Source organism: Leguminivora glycinivorella, chromosome 1 (assembly GCF_023078275.1).
Source record: "Leguminivora glycinivorella isolate SPB_JAAS2020 chromosome 1, LegGlyc_1.1, whole genome shotgun sequence".
Taxonomy (NCBI): Eukaryota; Metazoa; Arthropoda; class Insecta; order Lepidoptera; family Tortricidae; genus Leguminivora; species Leguminivora glycinivorella.
The window spans coordinates 9,640,793-9,656,374 of NC_062971.1; the positions used below are offsets into that span (position 1 = coordinate 9,640,793).

The following is a 15,582-nucleotide window of genomic DNA, read 5'->3' on the forward strand; positions in this document are numbered from 1 at the left end:
ATGTTCGTAAAACCAGACCCTCTCCTGACACGTAGTGGATAACCCACCTTCCACTTGAAGTAGGAGTTGTAGAGCGCGTCGTCCTTGTCGAGGCGGTCGAGGTAGGCGGCGAGCTCCTGCGGCGCGCCGAACTCCTCCACGTGCACGTACGAGTTGTGCGGCGCGGCCGCCGCGTACTCCGCCGGCCGGGCGCCCATCACTATCGGCAACACGTCGTGCCTGATGACGAGCAAAAGTAAACTTGCTATAGACACATTAAAACGCACGAGGCCATGCGCTTGGCGAGGGACAGACGCCTATGGAGAGACCTAGTCTTCAACAGAATGACATGATTTCACGATCCTCAGCATTGAGGGAACGACTAAAGAAGAAGATAGACACATAGGGTAACTTATTAGTTACATACCGGTAATTGGCAATTTCGTATATTTCGGCAAGTCTGATGAAAATTTTGTATTGCTGTTTTTTTTTCTCGATTTCTGAGTTAGGCATGTATTAATTCACTCCGTAACCTATTAGTTAACTATTGTAGGTACTCTGTGCTTATAATTATAATGTAACTCGTAAAATGTAATTTACCTACTTAAGACTACTTACAGAATCAGTAACTCATCGTTTTAAGCACTGGTGATGTAGATCTCAGTTAACTCGTTCTCTGCTAGGGACCAACTGTAGGCGGGCGCTCTCGGTTTGCGCTTGTAGTAGGCGCTGACACTGCATGTGTGTTCCAGCGGTCAATAAGTGTCTACTTCTTACGTTATTAATACTTACTGCAATCCATTAACAAAGAACTTCTCAGTGATGTAATCTCGGCAGTTGGAGTTCTCGAAGGCGAGGTAGAACTTGTAGTCGCGGTCGAGCATCTCGAGGCAGTTGGGGTCGGCGCGCGGGCAGTGGTGAAAGCCGCAGGCGCCGTAGATGTCCACGGAGATGTGCTTGGCCAGCTGCCGCGCGTACTGCAGCCGCCGGTTGCGCGCGTGGCAGTTCGACACGAACCACGCCACCTGCGAACAGACCGTACACATGAATAGGTACAAACAGTCACGCGATGGAATTGTTGGGTCATTTAGGTGATTTGGGGTTGGGGTTCTAGCTAAATTAGACATTTCGTAGAGCAAGTATTGAACAACCAATTTAGCTAGAACCCCAAATGTATTATCAACAGTGATGTATGATGATTACTGTGATTACATATATAAGTAGTCATCTGATTTAGATTTCCTGGACTTTTCTAAAAGTAAAATCCATAAACCTACGGACCAAATTGACAAGTAAGTGTGAACGAATGTTGCCACAGTTTGGCCAGTGTCGTTCTTATCGATATTAAAATTATGATTACATCGTAGATTTAAGGTGCACCCAGACGGGACAATGAAATTGGCAATTTGATCGTCTAATCAATATACCAACTTTTTCTGTGATTTCGACAGATCAAAAGGTCTGTAGACCGTTAATTAGAGATATTTTTTTTATTTCGAAGCAGCAATAATATTATTCGAAAATTATATAGATATTTATGGCATACTTGCCATAGCGTGACAGATAATTGATTATCGTCGGACATGGTATTTTATTTTTTACCTACAGGCTCGAAAACCTTTTTATGTTTTAAAACTAGTGGGTAAAAATGCGTGGCATCCATCCACTACCTCGAAGATACATAGAACAAATCAAAAACCGATCCGCCGACGTAGAGATGTGCGTGTCCTGTCGTTGCTGTACAACGTACTCTATAACCCCTGTTCGCCAACTTACCTATCTGAGAGATTTAACTATCTGGCTGAAGGCAGTGAACATCGCTTACGTTCAAGCACTAATCTTACGCTTGCCATTCCGACAAATAATACACGTACGTATGCAAAGTCTTTCACGGTGCGCGCGGTGAAATTGTGGAATGAACTGCCTCGGTCTCTCAAACAGTCTCAGTCTGTGGCGTCACTCAAGACTAATTTGAAGAAGCTTTGGCTTTCCAACCAAGCGTGATCTGGTTATGTGTATTCCTTCTGAACATACTCCTATTTGAGAAGTACATATTTCTTGCGATATTCATATTTATGTATATATATATATTTATATATCGTATTTTATTTGTGTATTCGTGTAAGTATGTAGTTTATTTCATAATATTATTTAGTATTTATGTAGTTTATTTACTTGTGGACATTTTTGGTTTATTTCTGACCTTTATTGTAATTCTGTAAGTTTGTCTATCTTGCCCACTTTAATGTTCCTCTCATCTAATCTGTTAGCTGGAAGAGATCCCTTATAGGGATAAGTTCGCCTTTGTACCTCTGTTCCTGTAAACTGTATATGAATCTGTTGTACACAATAAAGTGATTACTACTACTACTACTACAAAATGTGTACCTCTTATTTGAAACTAATATACTTATTCTTGATTTAAACTTGTCTGTTGTATGTACTTTACAACTTGTCGATATATTGTTATCGACATATACCCTTCCCTATTTTAATTTTGCTGTTCCTGGTATCATTTTACCTGTCAGTCATTTGTCAATTTAGTCCGTAGGATTATGAATTTTACTTTAGTTCTAACCGCTCTAATTTTTTAAAGATGATATTAACGCAAGAAATGCAACTATTGCGCACAGTCATAAATTAGGCAAAACTTCGTAAATAATACGTACCGGAGGCGATACGGGCACGTTCGATGAAAAATACTGGTGTTAAAGGGAGATCTTGTAACCTTGACACATTTAATACCTAATACGAATCTAAATGTACCACCCCTCATCATTATTGTTATCGATCCCGCTTTGAAAACTAGTAGGTACTTTAACCTTCCTTAAGTTTTAGTAACTACTCGAGTGTATTGGTAAAATGATCCTTTAATTCAACAAAGTGTAGCTGAGGCTCGGTGAATCAACTTTTTCTTGATTTTTGCAAGAATTGTCCTTACTTATTATTAGCTCTACTTTTGTGAGTTTTAACTTGGCCATCGCGTGAATAAAGATCCTTATTTTACATACCCGATTAGGGAAAAATTTAAAAATGATCCATTTATAATTAAATCAATATGTGACCCAGCGGAAGAGACACTTTTCACACATATATACATACAAAAGCGAGAGACAGGGACAGCTATGTCCACTGGGTCACTGCCTGCTCGAAACTGTAACAGAACAAGCGTCTATGATGAGGAAATGGACTCGTTATTACATATAAAACTTACGGCGAATCAACTTTTCCTTGACCAACTTTTTGGTGCATATTTCCTTCGGGATTTCATTGAATATTTTAACAAATAATATCTTTGATGGTTTATCACATGTTTAGTCACGTCTTCACTCATAAAATTCACTATTATTTGGTGCAAAACAGGTTGGAAAAACATATTTATCAACAAACTACATTCACATGGACGGAATATTGACACTGACAGTTGTCAGCTGCGTAACATTCCGATATTATGTCTGGATTTCATTTACAAGTCAAAGAAATAATAATGACTAATATTGGTTATTATGCTTCCTGAGTATATCATTCAATGTAACATTTAGTAACAGATAAAATATTTCATTGCGAAATTACTTACAAAATAAATAAGAATGTTCCACAAAATAATATTTACGTAAAAATATTTGCGAATCGCTCCACTATTGGACTACATAGGTATCAATATCAATAGCTCTGTCTCTCTCTAAAACACGTGTACTCGGCACGTGTTGATAAGCAAACATCCGTGTGTTAATCGTGAACTCTAATGCATAGGGCATAAGACTTAGTAAACAAAGCACACGATTGAGTAGCCATCTTGTCGGAAGTCCGATGTCAGAAGTCGGAAGTCGAATGTCAGAAGTCGGAAGTCGAATGTCAGAAGTCGGAAGTCGGATGTCAGAAGTCGGAAGTCGAATGTCAGAAGTCGGAAGTCGGATGTCGGAAGTCGGAAGTCGGAGATAGAATCTATAAAAGGGTCGGAGCGAGCCGACGCGCGTCATTCTTAAAATATCTACAAGACTAACAGTGTCTCTGGCTTTCGTGTGTTATACTGGTGAGTGAAGTTGTTCTGCTATTATTTCTCTGTTTGTTTTTACTTGGAAATTATTCTAAGTGATTGTAAACTTTGAAATTGTGTCTCTGTTTGATTGTGCGGGGACAATATCGTCGTACAGTTGAACTTAGACCTGTGGTGGAATTGCTTTACTGTCAGTTGTGGGGTTAATTTAGTGTTCTATTTATAGTGTAGTGTTATATTTAAATTGTTGTGTATAGTGAAGTTTTCTGTGCTTTGTTTCATGAGTGCCGTCAAGCAATACAAAGACTGGGTCGATGTATGGCTGGTGCTTGGAGATAAGTCTGTGTTTGGTTTTGTAGGGAGTAATTCTTGCAAAACTAAGCTTAGATTATAGCACGTAAAGGAAACTTCACTCGTTTGTTTAGTTGGTCAGTAAAATTGAATTTAGTAATTTTCTATGGGGTTATTTTGTGAAAGTTATAAGCCAGATCATTGTTTGTGACAGACTGTTGTCCGGCTAGGCGCTTCTTCCCTTACGGTGTCAAATAAGAGGCGTTTAGGGGTCTTTTTGTTCCAAGCGGAGGGCTTGGACGCTTTTCTATACTTACAAAAGCGTATTTTCTCACCGGTCTCAAAGAGTCCAACTGTTAGATGGAAGTGAGGACTTTCACGATTGACGAAAGACATTAGGAGTAATCCTTGCTCACTGAAGTCGGCAGTATTTGAGGCTGGGGTCCTATATATATATATATTTATTTACTCGGTGCTCTAGTCCATGCTGGCGTTGGTTGTTGGGGATTTCGGTTGTGATCGATCCACATCTAAGTAAAGTTGATCGCAGCTGGGTCTCTCATGTGGCTGGTACTGGTGTGTCCTAGAATACTGGATATATACACGGATAGGGCGATCTACTCTCTGCTACCCTAGCCCGCGGGCAAGAGCAGAGGGGGGGATAAGAACTCAAGCCTATAGGTTGCCTATCTCAGCTTCGCTGGCTGAACTGTACAGCTTATGGTAGGGATACACTTGTGCATATTTTGAACACAAGATCTATGGTAAGTGACGGTCTGTGTTTCAGATATGCTAGAATAGGGAAAATGATAGGAATAGGGTAGAGTCACACACTATTTCTATAAAAGTAGAGTTCTATTATGATTGGTCTTGGAATATAATTGGTCAACGTGTATTTGTGGAGAAATAATTTAACTACTACTATTTATATGGTTTAAATGGACTTTAAATGTGGTGTTTACTATCTTAAAATATGTGGTAAAACTGGTAATTTATAAAATCTCTTATTATTTAATTTATTTGAGTGAAATTAATAACTGTGGTAGCAATTTCTGATTCTTCATGTAGCATCGAGCCAGTGAGTGTTGCTAACTAGTTTTTCATGGTAAATTCTATCAAGTTGGTTAGGGAAACAAACTATACTTTGGAATAAAAAGCATAGATTTGTTATAGGGCCCAGTGGCATGCGAGCGCCGTCCACTGATGACAAGTCAAAAGCTTCAAGGAGTTACTAGACTTACTTACTTCGTTCTCAGTGGTAGCAACTACTCGGAGCCTTGATGATACATTAGAAGGATCGAGAAGTTATGGTCTATTAGCAGTATTGGGGAAAAGGGGGGTTTAGCTAGTGAAAAGAAACAAAAAAAAAAGGGGTTAGTTTGTAGATAGATAGCCCTTCAGGCTTACTTGCTTAGGATGCCCGATAATGTGGTTTGATTGGGCCTAAGGATTCCAGACGGTATCGCAAGTTCTCACCCCAAACCGGAATCGAAAATAGAGCGTAGCCGATGTTTTCTAAAATATTTTTTAATATTTATTTCATGTATGTTTCACTCACTAACTTTTATTCTAAAATTTCTTCATCACGTCATTAATTTTCTCACATATAACTTTCTAGGCCTAAATCTGATAAAATACTCTTCTATAACACTATATTATTATGCTACAATAACCTTTATTCTTCTTTAAAATATAAATAAATAAAATTTTAAAAATTAGTCAAAAATACAGCTGATACTCATTAAAGGATCTAGGTTATCGCGGTTCACATCGAAGGGTTCTACTTATTCACGCTAGACGATCACAAGGCCAAATTACGGGGTATATTTAAAGGGGGGTTAACTATACTGTTGATTAGTCAAGTAAGTAAATAAGTAAGGTGAGCGGAGGTTTAGTTACAAAACCAACTCATAAAATATCATATTTATAAAAACATGTTGTACCTATTGCGTATCTGTCTTTAATATAATATGTACCTATAAAATATCTGGGCGACCGAGCTTCGCTCGGTCCTATTTTATTATATCACGTCTTTAGATAAAAAAAACTCTTACAAATACAAAAAAAAACTTTCTGGCCGGGATTCGGAACCCTGACACCCGCGATGTGCCTGCGAACATTTAGACAGACCTCTTACGACTGAGATACGCTCAGCCGATGCGCAATTGGCGAAATTAACGACCATATTTTGCGTTTACTAACGCGAAAGAAAAACGCATGAAAACTCGACAATTCGCGTTTTCCGGGATCTAAAGCTAAGCTAGATCGATTTTTCACCCCTGAAGACCCCCACATAACAAATTTCAGCGAAATCGTTAGACCCAGTTTCCGAGATCAGAGAGAATAAATAAACATACAAGAATTGCTCGTTTAAAGGTATAACATTAATTACAATAAATCCAAATTCAATTTTCTGATCACATGTAGTCGAAGTAGGTAGGTATGCGAAATTTAGCTGTCAAAGAAAAGTTGATTCACCCAGCTAAACTATCTAAGTAATAAAGCTAGGCAATTACTGATGTCGCCACCGTGTCCAACCAGCTGTCGTTATCACAGTTTGGATGGTATGGCAATCGCCTGCGAGGGAATAAGTGCTACGACGAGCGATAAGAATTCGCAATGCTATGCAAAATAAGTATACCTACTTATGACCTGAATTTATTTCCCTATCTTTTAACTTATCGCTCAAGTCAAGAGTCACACACGTATGTAGACTTAAATAAAATGGGTAAAATAAGCAACAGCTCTGGTAAAAGACGAACTGAATAATTCATGCAGACAAGCCACTTTCTTTGCAATCAAAGAAAATATGCATTTTTGAGAAACGCACAAAAGTCATTAAAAATAACTGACATTCTTTATAGTGTTTTTATCTGACCCTCAAATTAAAGCATTGGTATATTCTCAGGGTGCGCGTCCAGGGGCGACAAAGTTGCTCGGCGACATACGTATTTGTATGAAAAGTTGCGTCGCTTCGTGAGCGCACTTTCACATTAGCCCAATGGTCGCGACAAAAAAGTCGCTTCGAAAAGTCTTCCGTGGGCGCACCCTTTATCTAAGGAAAAGGTAGATTAGGTCTTGCAATAGTTAATTTAATTTAGGTCGTTCTTCTTTTTCACCGACAATCATAGAAAAAAGGAAAAATGTTCTATGCTGACAATGCAACTTTGCATTGTTGTTTTCCTCGTTTTACGGATTAAAAATTATAACAATAAAATCTGACTCTAAGCCTGAAGACTATTGTTTTATTACGTGTTGGTAATGTAGGTACCTATTATTTGGATTTAATTTACCAGAAAATATTGTGAGAGTGGCCGTTTCCAGCGGCCCGACACGCTCAATGCAACTAGCCCTTGTATTGACCTAACTGATGCTAATACCTAAATAAAAAATACGAACGACCCATTTGTGACGTCCCTCGGGTAGCTTTAAACTATTATTAGCGACGCTCCAACACTCATGCGGTGTTATGCGACGTAAGAGACCACCACAAGGTACCTTTTGCTATGCAATGCCACATTTTTGAAAAGTATCAGTGTGCGATTACCGAATGCCCAAACGCTTCACGATTCGTGAGCGTTTGTGCGTTTTCACATTATCCGATCCGATATGGATGTCGGACCGGTGTCCTATACATTACAGGCGCCATCTTGGACTTTTTCTATTAAAATCCTTCCGACATCCGATATCAGATCGGATAAGGTGAAAACGGCCTTTCGTGAAACGTTTGTGCATTCGGCTACTCACACTGGTGTATACCTATACCTCATTGCGTGCCAGCACCTAGTGTAATGCGTAGGTAACCGTTTAGATACCTTTTTAGTCTTATTGGCGGCGTAGTTCCTCTCCATCTTGTTCTCGGTGATGAGCGGGTCGTGGTAGACCCAGCGCTCGTAGGGCGTGACGATGTCGGAGTCGCGCCGGTAGGTGGCCGTCCAGTTGAACACGTCCGTGGAGCCCGGCCGCAGCGACGCCGTGTGGTACGGGCACTCCAGGTAGTAGAGGATCCAGATCTAACCAAATAACACGAGGTAAGTACATAGGTAGGGACGCTCAATAGATATCGCTAGCGATAGTTACCTATCAAAGCATCTTTATGGCAAACGATAAGTTGAGACGTTTTGCGAGCCGCTATACAAGCAATTGCTGTGTTTCCACGCATTTAATTACATATGGAAACAATATCGCCATTTGGCCGCCACGCCAGGCTTTTGCGTAGCCACCCTAGCCTAATAAATTTTACTTACACTGTAAACTTTGGTAATTTTGGCATATTTACACACACTGTGAGTGTATAACACACTCTTCATACGAATTGTACGATAGGTAGGTATATACTTAAAACCCCGTAATGTGTTATGACACCTACTTACTCATGGTTAATACGTATGTACTATGTACTTACGCGACTTAGAGGCATGTAAACCACAATAATTGGCAGAACACTAACTATATGCTTTTACAAAATGTTGTCTCTTCCCATAGAGACAAACGATAAACGATCAACGGTTTGGGTACTAGATTTGACGACAGACTGTTATCACTGTGGAAGTGAGAGGTCACCTGATTGAGCGGGCGCTTGACGTTGAACGGCGTGTGGTGGTCCTTGAAAAGGATGGCGTCCGCGGAGGCGGCGTCGCGCGCGTCCGCGGACAGCGTGCAGCGGTCCACCGGGCACTTGTTGCGCAGGAACTCCGTGCGCCCGCTCGGCACGCCCCACGCGCCCAGCCCGTTTGCCAGCAGGATCTTCTTTATCGGCACCTCCTCGTCTTTTGGCAGGGTGTACATGAGCTGCTCGACCATCCTGAAAAGAGTTTACTTAGCCGTGAATACGTACTGATACCTACTCAACATGTCCCGACCGTCAGCGACCTTGTTGGTAGATCATTCGGTAAATTTAAACAAAATAGGCGCAAAGAGTAGACTTTCCAGAAATAGTTTGAACTTCGCGCCTGCCTTTTTTTCTACTAAAAAAATGTTTTTTTCAGTATATTATATTCATTTTGAATGGAGTTTTCAATTGATGATATCCAAGGTCTGCCTGTGATTGTCTGATGACTGACAGTACCTATAGAGATTGCGACAAATAAGTAATCCGAAAATATACAAAAAGTATATTTGCTCGACATTTCCTGAAAAATATAGGAAATAGAAATACGGCAGGAAAAAAGTTCTGATAAGCAATTCTTATTAGTAATTGATAAGAGAAAACATGTTAACAAGAATGAATTATTACGACATTAATTGATTTTACAAATAGGTACTTATTAACAACTGTTGGTCTGAAGGTCGACTAATGGTGTAAAGCATAATGGTTTACAACAGAAGCGAATTAGGTTAACCGGCATGGTTTAATAGATTTCTTAAAATAAATATTATATGGCTCGAAGAAAGAACTTCATTGAGGAACACGGCAACAGTATTGATTACATGAACCAGGCCTATTGACGACCCATAAATGTTAAAAATGGCTCTGATCTGAATGCTGACCGCATTTAACTACTTATAAAAACTGGGCTGACACTTATTAAGGAAAATGCCTAACAATTAGGGAGCTAAACCTTTGCCAGTGTTCAACATTCATTACCAATTGTAGTACTTAGAAAAATTAGGGCATTATGACTTAGAAGTGTTAGTAATAGACGTTTCCCCTCACTAGCTCGGAAACAGTTGTTTTGTTTTTTAATACCAGCGGGTAAAAACGCATTTTATCCACTAGTGGGTAAAGTAATTTGACCTTGAATAAAGTCAAATTAACTGCTTTAAAATTGATAAAAGTAGGTGAATCTAGTAATAAAGATGATTTACCACCTGTGGAACTACTGGAAGCAGTGATAAATGCATTTTTTGCGTTGTAGTTTCCTCCTATAGTGAGGGGAAAAGTTTTGTGTTACACTCGGGTGCAAATGTATTTTACTACTCGTGTGTAAAAAAAGTTAAGTCGAACCACTCACTTCGCTCGTGGTTCAACTATAGAATCCTTTCACTTGCTCGTTTTTCAATTCCACACTCGGCGTTAAAATACAACTTTGCCCCCTTGTATAACAAATAACTATTTCTTTGTACAGGTAGGCCTAATTACATACATACCTACTTAAGTAAGTAAATTAAGTTGCTTTGCGTGTAAATGCTATTTGTGTTCGTTAATCTCGTATCTAACTAAGTATGAATTAATGTAACTAGTTATTAGCTAGATAAGCTCCCTTATATTACAGTTAGGTGCCGATAACGAGTTAATGAGGAACTCTTTTTCATTATTTAAATACCGTAGGTATACCTACCAGAAATAAAGCAAGCACTAGCTGCTAACTGTGTTCACCACTTCACGCTACATCATAGCCGATTTCGATTTCAGCGGCATTATGTTAGGTATAATGTTTTTACTATAATTTGATTATGGTTTTGATCGTGTTATGTTAAGACAATCGTATCGATTGCATGGTACTCTGACAATCGTATCGGTTGCATGATTTGGAGGTCACTAAATTAAAAGAGAATATGGTTAAATTATTATAATAACCCCTTGTATATCAGTCAGTAGGTTTTTCTGGGGCGGCATTAGATAATGGAACTACTGAAGTATAATAATCTGATTATGGTTTTGATTGTGTTATGTTATGATCCGATTCTGACTATCGTATCGATTGGAGGTTACTACATTAGAAGAGCCGCTAGATAAAACTATTATATTTATACTCTTTTGATATGAATATATCTAGGTATAATAGGTAGGTACATAGTGTACATACCTATATTGGCCTGCTGGTTAGCTTGACACATTGTGCAGTGTACAGTACAACATAGGTTACAACAGGCGTTGTGCGGTTTCTGCCACGGTAACTGCTCATCCCGTATCTGATGAAACCCAGCACTGTGTCAACGTCAGACGAACACGCCACGCACAGTTTACGGATAAGTTAAGTGGTCCTCAACAGTGCGGGTCAGAGTACCAAAATAACCTTTTATTTTAATACCCCCGAGGAACACAAAAAACAGCACTGCGCGCTATACGTTGGGCGTGACTTGCACACTTGCCTGTCTTCGCCCGGCGCATCCTCGGGGAACAGCCTGGTGTTGTGCGGGTCGGTCTGCCACGGGCGCTGCTCGCCGCCCTTCATGAACCACGGCCGGTGAGCGACGTCCGACGCGTCGTCCGCAGCCGCGGCGACATCCTCGCTTTCCGCGATTTCATTTAGCGCGTTCTGTAAAGTACAAATTTATTATATAAGTATATCAATAGAACTCAGTGCGAACATCGAGTGCCTTAAACGGAGGGAGCCGTTACGCGCCTTAGTCCGTTTTCACATTATCCGATCCGATATCGGATGTCGGAAGGATTTCAATAAAAAAAATCCAAGATGGCGCCTGTAATGTGTGGGATATCTGTCCTACGGTATACCCTTGAATCGCCGACAGACACTTGTTCGAATATTATTTCAAAGACCACATTTCAAATAATTTCATTTCATCGACAGTTCATATCGTAGAACAATCGATACAAGTAAAATGAAACTGTAGACGTTTATTTCGTAGATAAGTTATTCCGAGCATATTAGGTACTTTATATCGTGGTAAGGTCAGTGTGGGGAAGACCGTCTACCCGGAAAGACCGTCTATTGACTATAAGTTTTTTGTTTATATGTGACAATCCATAAGAAAAGGGCCCTTATGGCGGTTTCTAGTTACGGAGATATCGACGTTTTTGTAAAATCGTTCGAAATTATCGATTTTTGAATTTATGCAAAATAGTAAAATATACGAATAGACGTGCAATTGTAGCTTGGTTTCAGTAGTGTACGTTAAGTATTTCTATATTAAAATTCAGCTCAAAGTTTAGTAGAAAAGGGCCCTTATGCCAGAGCGCGTTCGAAAATATGAAAACTGTTGTTAAAAAATGTTGTAATTACTTACAACTTTCGTTTATAAGTTAGTTTATGTTATATAGGTACGATTCAATGAAGTACTTTGATACCTAATTTAAAAATTACCCGATTTAGGTACCTAGTCGTCACTTTAAAATAAAAAAGTTTATTCTTACCGTAAACTGCTGCAACATTGCCCCGTGGCTTCAACTTAAGGAAACAAACACTTTATTTATAAATGCAATTATAGGCACAGTTGATGCCAATGTTGCAGCAGTTGACGGTACGTAGTTTATGAATGGTCCCTTATTGGTGACATTATCGGTGGTAAGATGTGTTTTCATCCGATATACTAAGTGTCTTAAATAATTAAAAAACAAATATTAAGAATTACAAATCGATCTGGTAGGTACTGTGTGAATTAATAATTATAATAAACGTTTTATGAGAATTACTGATTAATGATCAAGATTTTAAGTTTACTTCATATAACATTTTTTCTTTGGTATTCTGTTATAATACAAGATAAGTAACTAAAATAATAAAATACATTAGCAATGAGTAATTTTTATCTGTGATGGTCATAAGGGCCCTTTTCCCAAATGTATGGGAGTCAATAATTTGTGATTTTTATGTAACTTTAAAAATTTATAAATAAAAAAATAAGACATGCAGAATAATTCTGACACTTTAGTTATAAATGTGTAGACTGATTAAATATAATTTAGAAGTCTCTATACGAAAATTATTATTATTATAGGAGCAGATGTTAAATATTCTAATTGTGATATTCTGATTAAAATATACATATTTAATGAACCATGGGATTTTATTTCTATCCTTAAATGTAAGTTGAAACATATATAACTATGTACTATAGTTCAGATAGCAACATATTAGAAGAAAAGCCAAAAAAATATGTTTTCCTAATTTTTTTCTTATAAGCGACTTGCCCTAATCAAAGCTCGATTTTTCATGATCTGGAAGTCGATGAAACACAATCACAACTGATTCTCAAAGAAATGTACCTTGAGATACACAATCAATCGTCATCTATGTAACTTCCAATGGGAACACCCTTAAAGTGAGTTTCAAACTTCTTTTCACGTTTTCTCAAAAGTGCAATACTTAGCATGTGTATGCTTGATGATTTTTTTAAAAAAAAGTACGTGGCCTAGGGCCATGATTTTTTTTGTATTAGATAGCTTATTTAATGCAGATTTAGGATCTGTGCCTAACTCAATACCTGCCATAAGGGCCTTTCTGTGATGGATTGTCACATTTAATAACCGTTCTTTCTGACTAGTACTATTAATCTACTGAAAACGCGCTCAATTTCTAGTTTTATGTTCTGAAATATGTAACTTAGAAATTGTGCCTACTCAGAAAGTCCGGCATAAAAGAGAAAGGCAAGACCGGCATATGATAAACAAGGAGTTGCCAACCTTTTTTAGGCTTTATTGGAAATAAGTCGATAGGAAGAGAATGGAAGCGTTTGAAATGTGGTGCTGGAGACGAATGGAGGGAATTAGTTGGAGAGATAAGATTACGAATGAGGAGGTGTTACGAAGGGTAAATGAAAGACGAGCCATCCTGAAAACGATTGAAAATAGACGCGGAAAAATGATCGGACATTTGATGCGACACGACCACTTTTTTATTACTATTCTGGAGGGATGGATTGGACGTAAGAGAGGTCGAGGAAAGCCCAGACGCAGCTACATGGACCAAATAAAAGAAAAAGTAGGGGCCATGTCGTATCAAAGTGTCAAAGAGCTGGCACAGGATAGAAAAAGCTGGAAAATACTCCACCGACAAGAGATTAACTCTTAAGTTTATGATGATGATAAACAATATCAATATATAGGTAAGGTACGTTTACGGCTTATGTATGATAGTTGTACCGTTTTTGATTTTAACTTCCAAATACAGTTTTGATAATGGTGTTACTAAAATCATTCGAAAGTATTAAATAAAAATAATTGGAAATCTGACATTGCTGACTGTCACTCTGACATAAAAGTTGTCATGGGTGTCATCAATAGATTTTCGGGGGTCCTGATTTCAAAATTAAACACCACTTTGGAATCTGACATTGCTGACTGTCACTTCGACACAAAAGTGGTCATGGGTGTGGTTAAACAGGTTCTCGGGGATGCTGATTCCAATAACCAATACAGCCAAAAATACTGTTTGATGACACCCATGACCACTTGTAAGTCAAAGTGACATTCAGCAATGTCAGATTTCCATTTTATCATTAATTTTGAAATCAGCACCCCTGAAAACCTATTTGACGACGCCCATGACGACTCTTGTGTCAAAGTGACAGTCAGCAATGTCAGATTCCAGATTGGTCATTAATTTTGGAATCAGCACCCCCAAGAACCTACTTAACCACACCCATGACCACTTTCGTGTCTAAGTGACAGTCAGCAATGTCAGAGAAAAGCGGTGTTTAATTTTTAAATCAGCACCCCCGAAAACTTATTTGACGACACAGCAGACGAATTTTGTGTCAAATTGTCTGTCAGAAATGTCATGATTTCAAATTATTCATTAATTTTGGAATCAGCAACCCCGAAAACCTATCTGACGACACCTATTACAATAAGAGTTCAATCGCCCGTTTTAGATTCACGACCCGTATATGAAATATTAAAGGCCTTGCCTGGATCAGAGATAGGTATTAATCGATTAACTTTTTATCAGACTTATTAATCGTCTTATTTTAATCGTTAATCGTTAGTCGATTACTTTTTGTCCAACTCTGGTAGTGACTATAGCAAAACCAAGCATTGCTAAGAAATGTTACCAAACAAATTCATGTATCCTAATATCGTACCTATTACCTTTTCTTAATAACAAAGTTTCAAAAACAGATAAGTAGTCGACTGTAATATCGTGACTAAATTGGATTCGCAGGTGTTCGTTGGAAAAACAGTATTATGCAATATCCGGACCTGAAAAGAAAAGGTTATGAACCCCATCTACGGGACATATGCCGGTCTTGCCTTATAAATAGAAAAATGCTTATATGTTCAAAATTTCAACGTTATTTTATTAATTATGTAGCACATTCTGCCCTGTTATTACGTAAAATAACAATGATCATGACTTTGGAACCTAGTCTCATATGAAATTACGCGACAACAAGCACTAGACGGTCTTTCCGTGCTCATCGCAGGAGGACGGTCAACCCGCCGAGCCTTAAAAAATGTGATTTTTATGACTTAAAAGCATAGCTGGGCACCGTTAATCAAATAGTTAACTTCGTTAATCGCTAATCCGTTACTAAAAAAGTTAACTTCGTTAATCGTTAAAGCGATACATTTCGACAAATTTAACGTAAGTTAAAGTTAATCGTTAATCCGTTAACACGTGAAAAAAAAATAACTTTTCTTTAAATATTTAGTTGCATCACTATCCAATATACCGTATTATATTTCTGTA

At 38.4% G+C, this 15,582-nt stretch overlaps 2 protein-coding genes across 2 annotated transcripts in view; both read right to left on the reverse strand.

Annotated features, from left to right (window-relative positions):
• LOC125233822 overlaps positions 1–15,582 on the reverse strand; it is a 143,186-nt gene that overhangs the window by 77,756 nt on the left and 49,848 nt on the right. The window lies entirely within an intron of this gene.
• Positions 1–15,582, reverse strand: part of LOC125235712 (glycoprotein 3-alpha-L-fucosyltransferase A) — a 36,913-nt gene that overhangs the window by 2,853 nt on the left and 18,478 nt on the right. The window contains exons 4-8 of the mRNA XM_048142314.1: positions 11,303–11,469; positions 8,831–9,071; positions 8,083–8,280; positions 772–1,004; positions 48–219 (exon numbers count right to left, since the gene is read on the reverse strand). Of these exons, the coding sequence (XP_047998271.1) occupies positions 48–219; positions 772–1,004; positions 8,083–8,280; positions 8,831–9,071; positions 11,303–11,469 (1,011 nt within the window). The remainder of the gene's footprint in view (positions 1–47; positions 220–771; positions 1,005–8,082; positions 8,281–8,830; positions 9,072–11,302; positions 11,470–15,582) is intronic.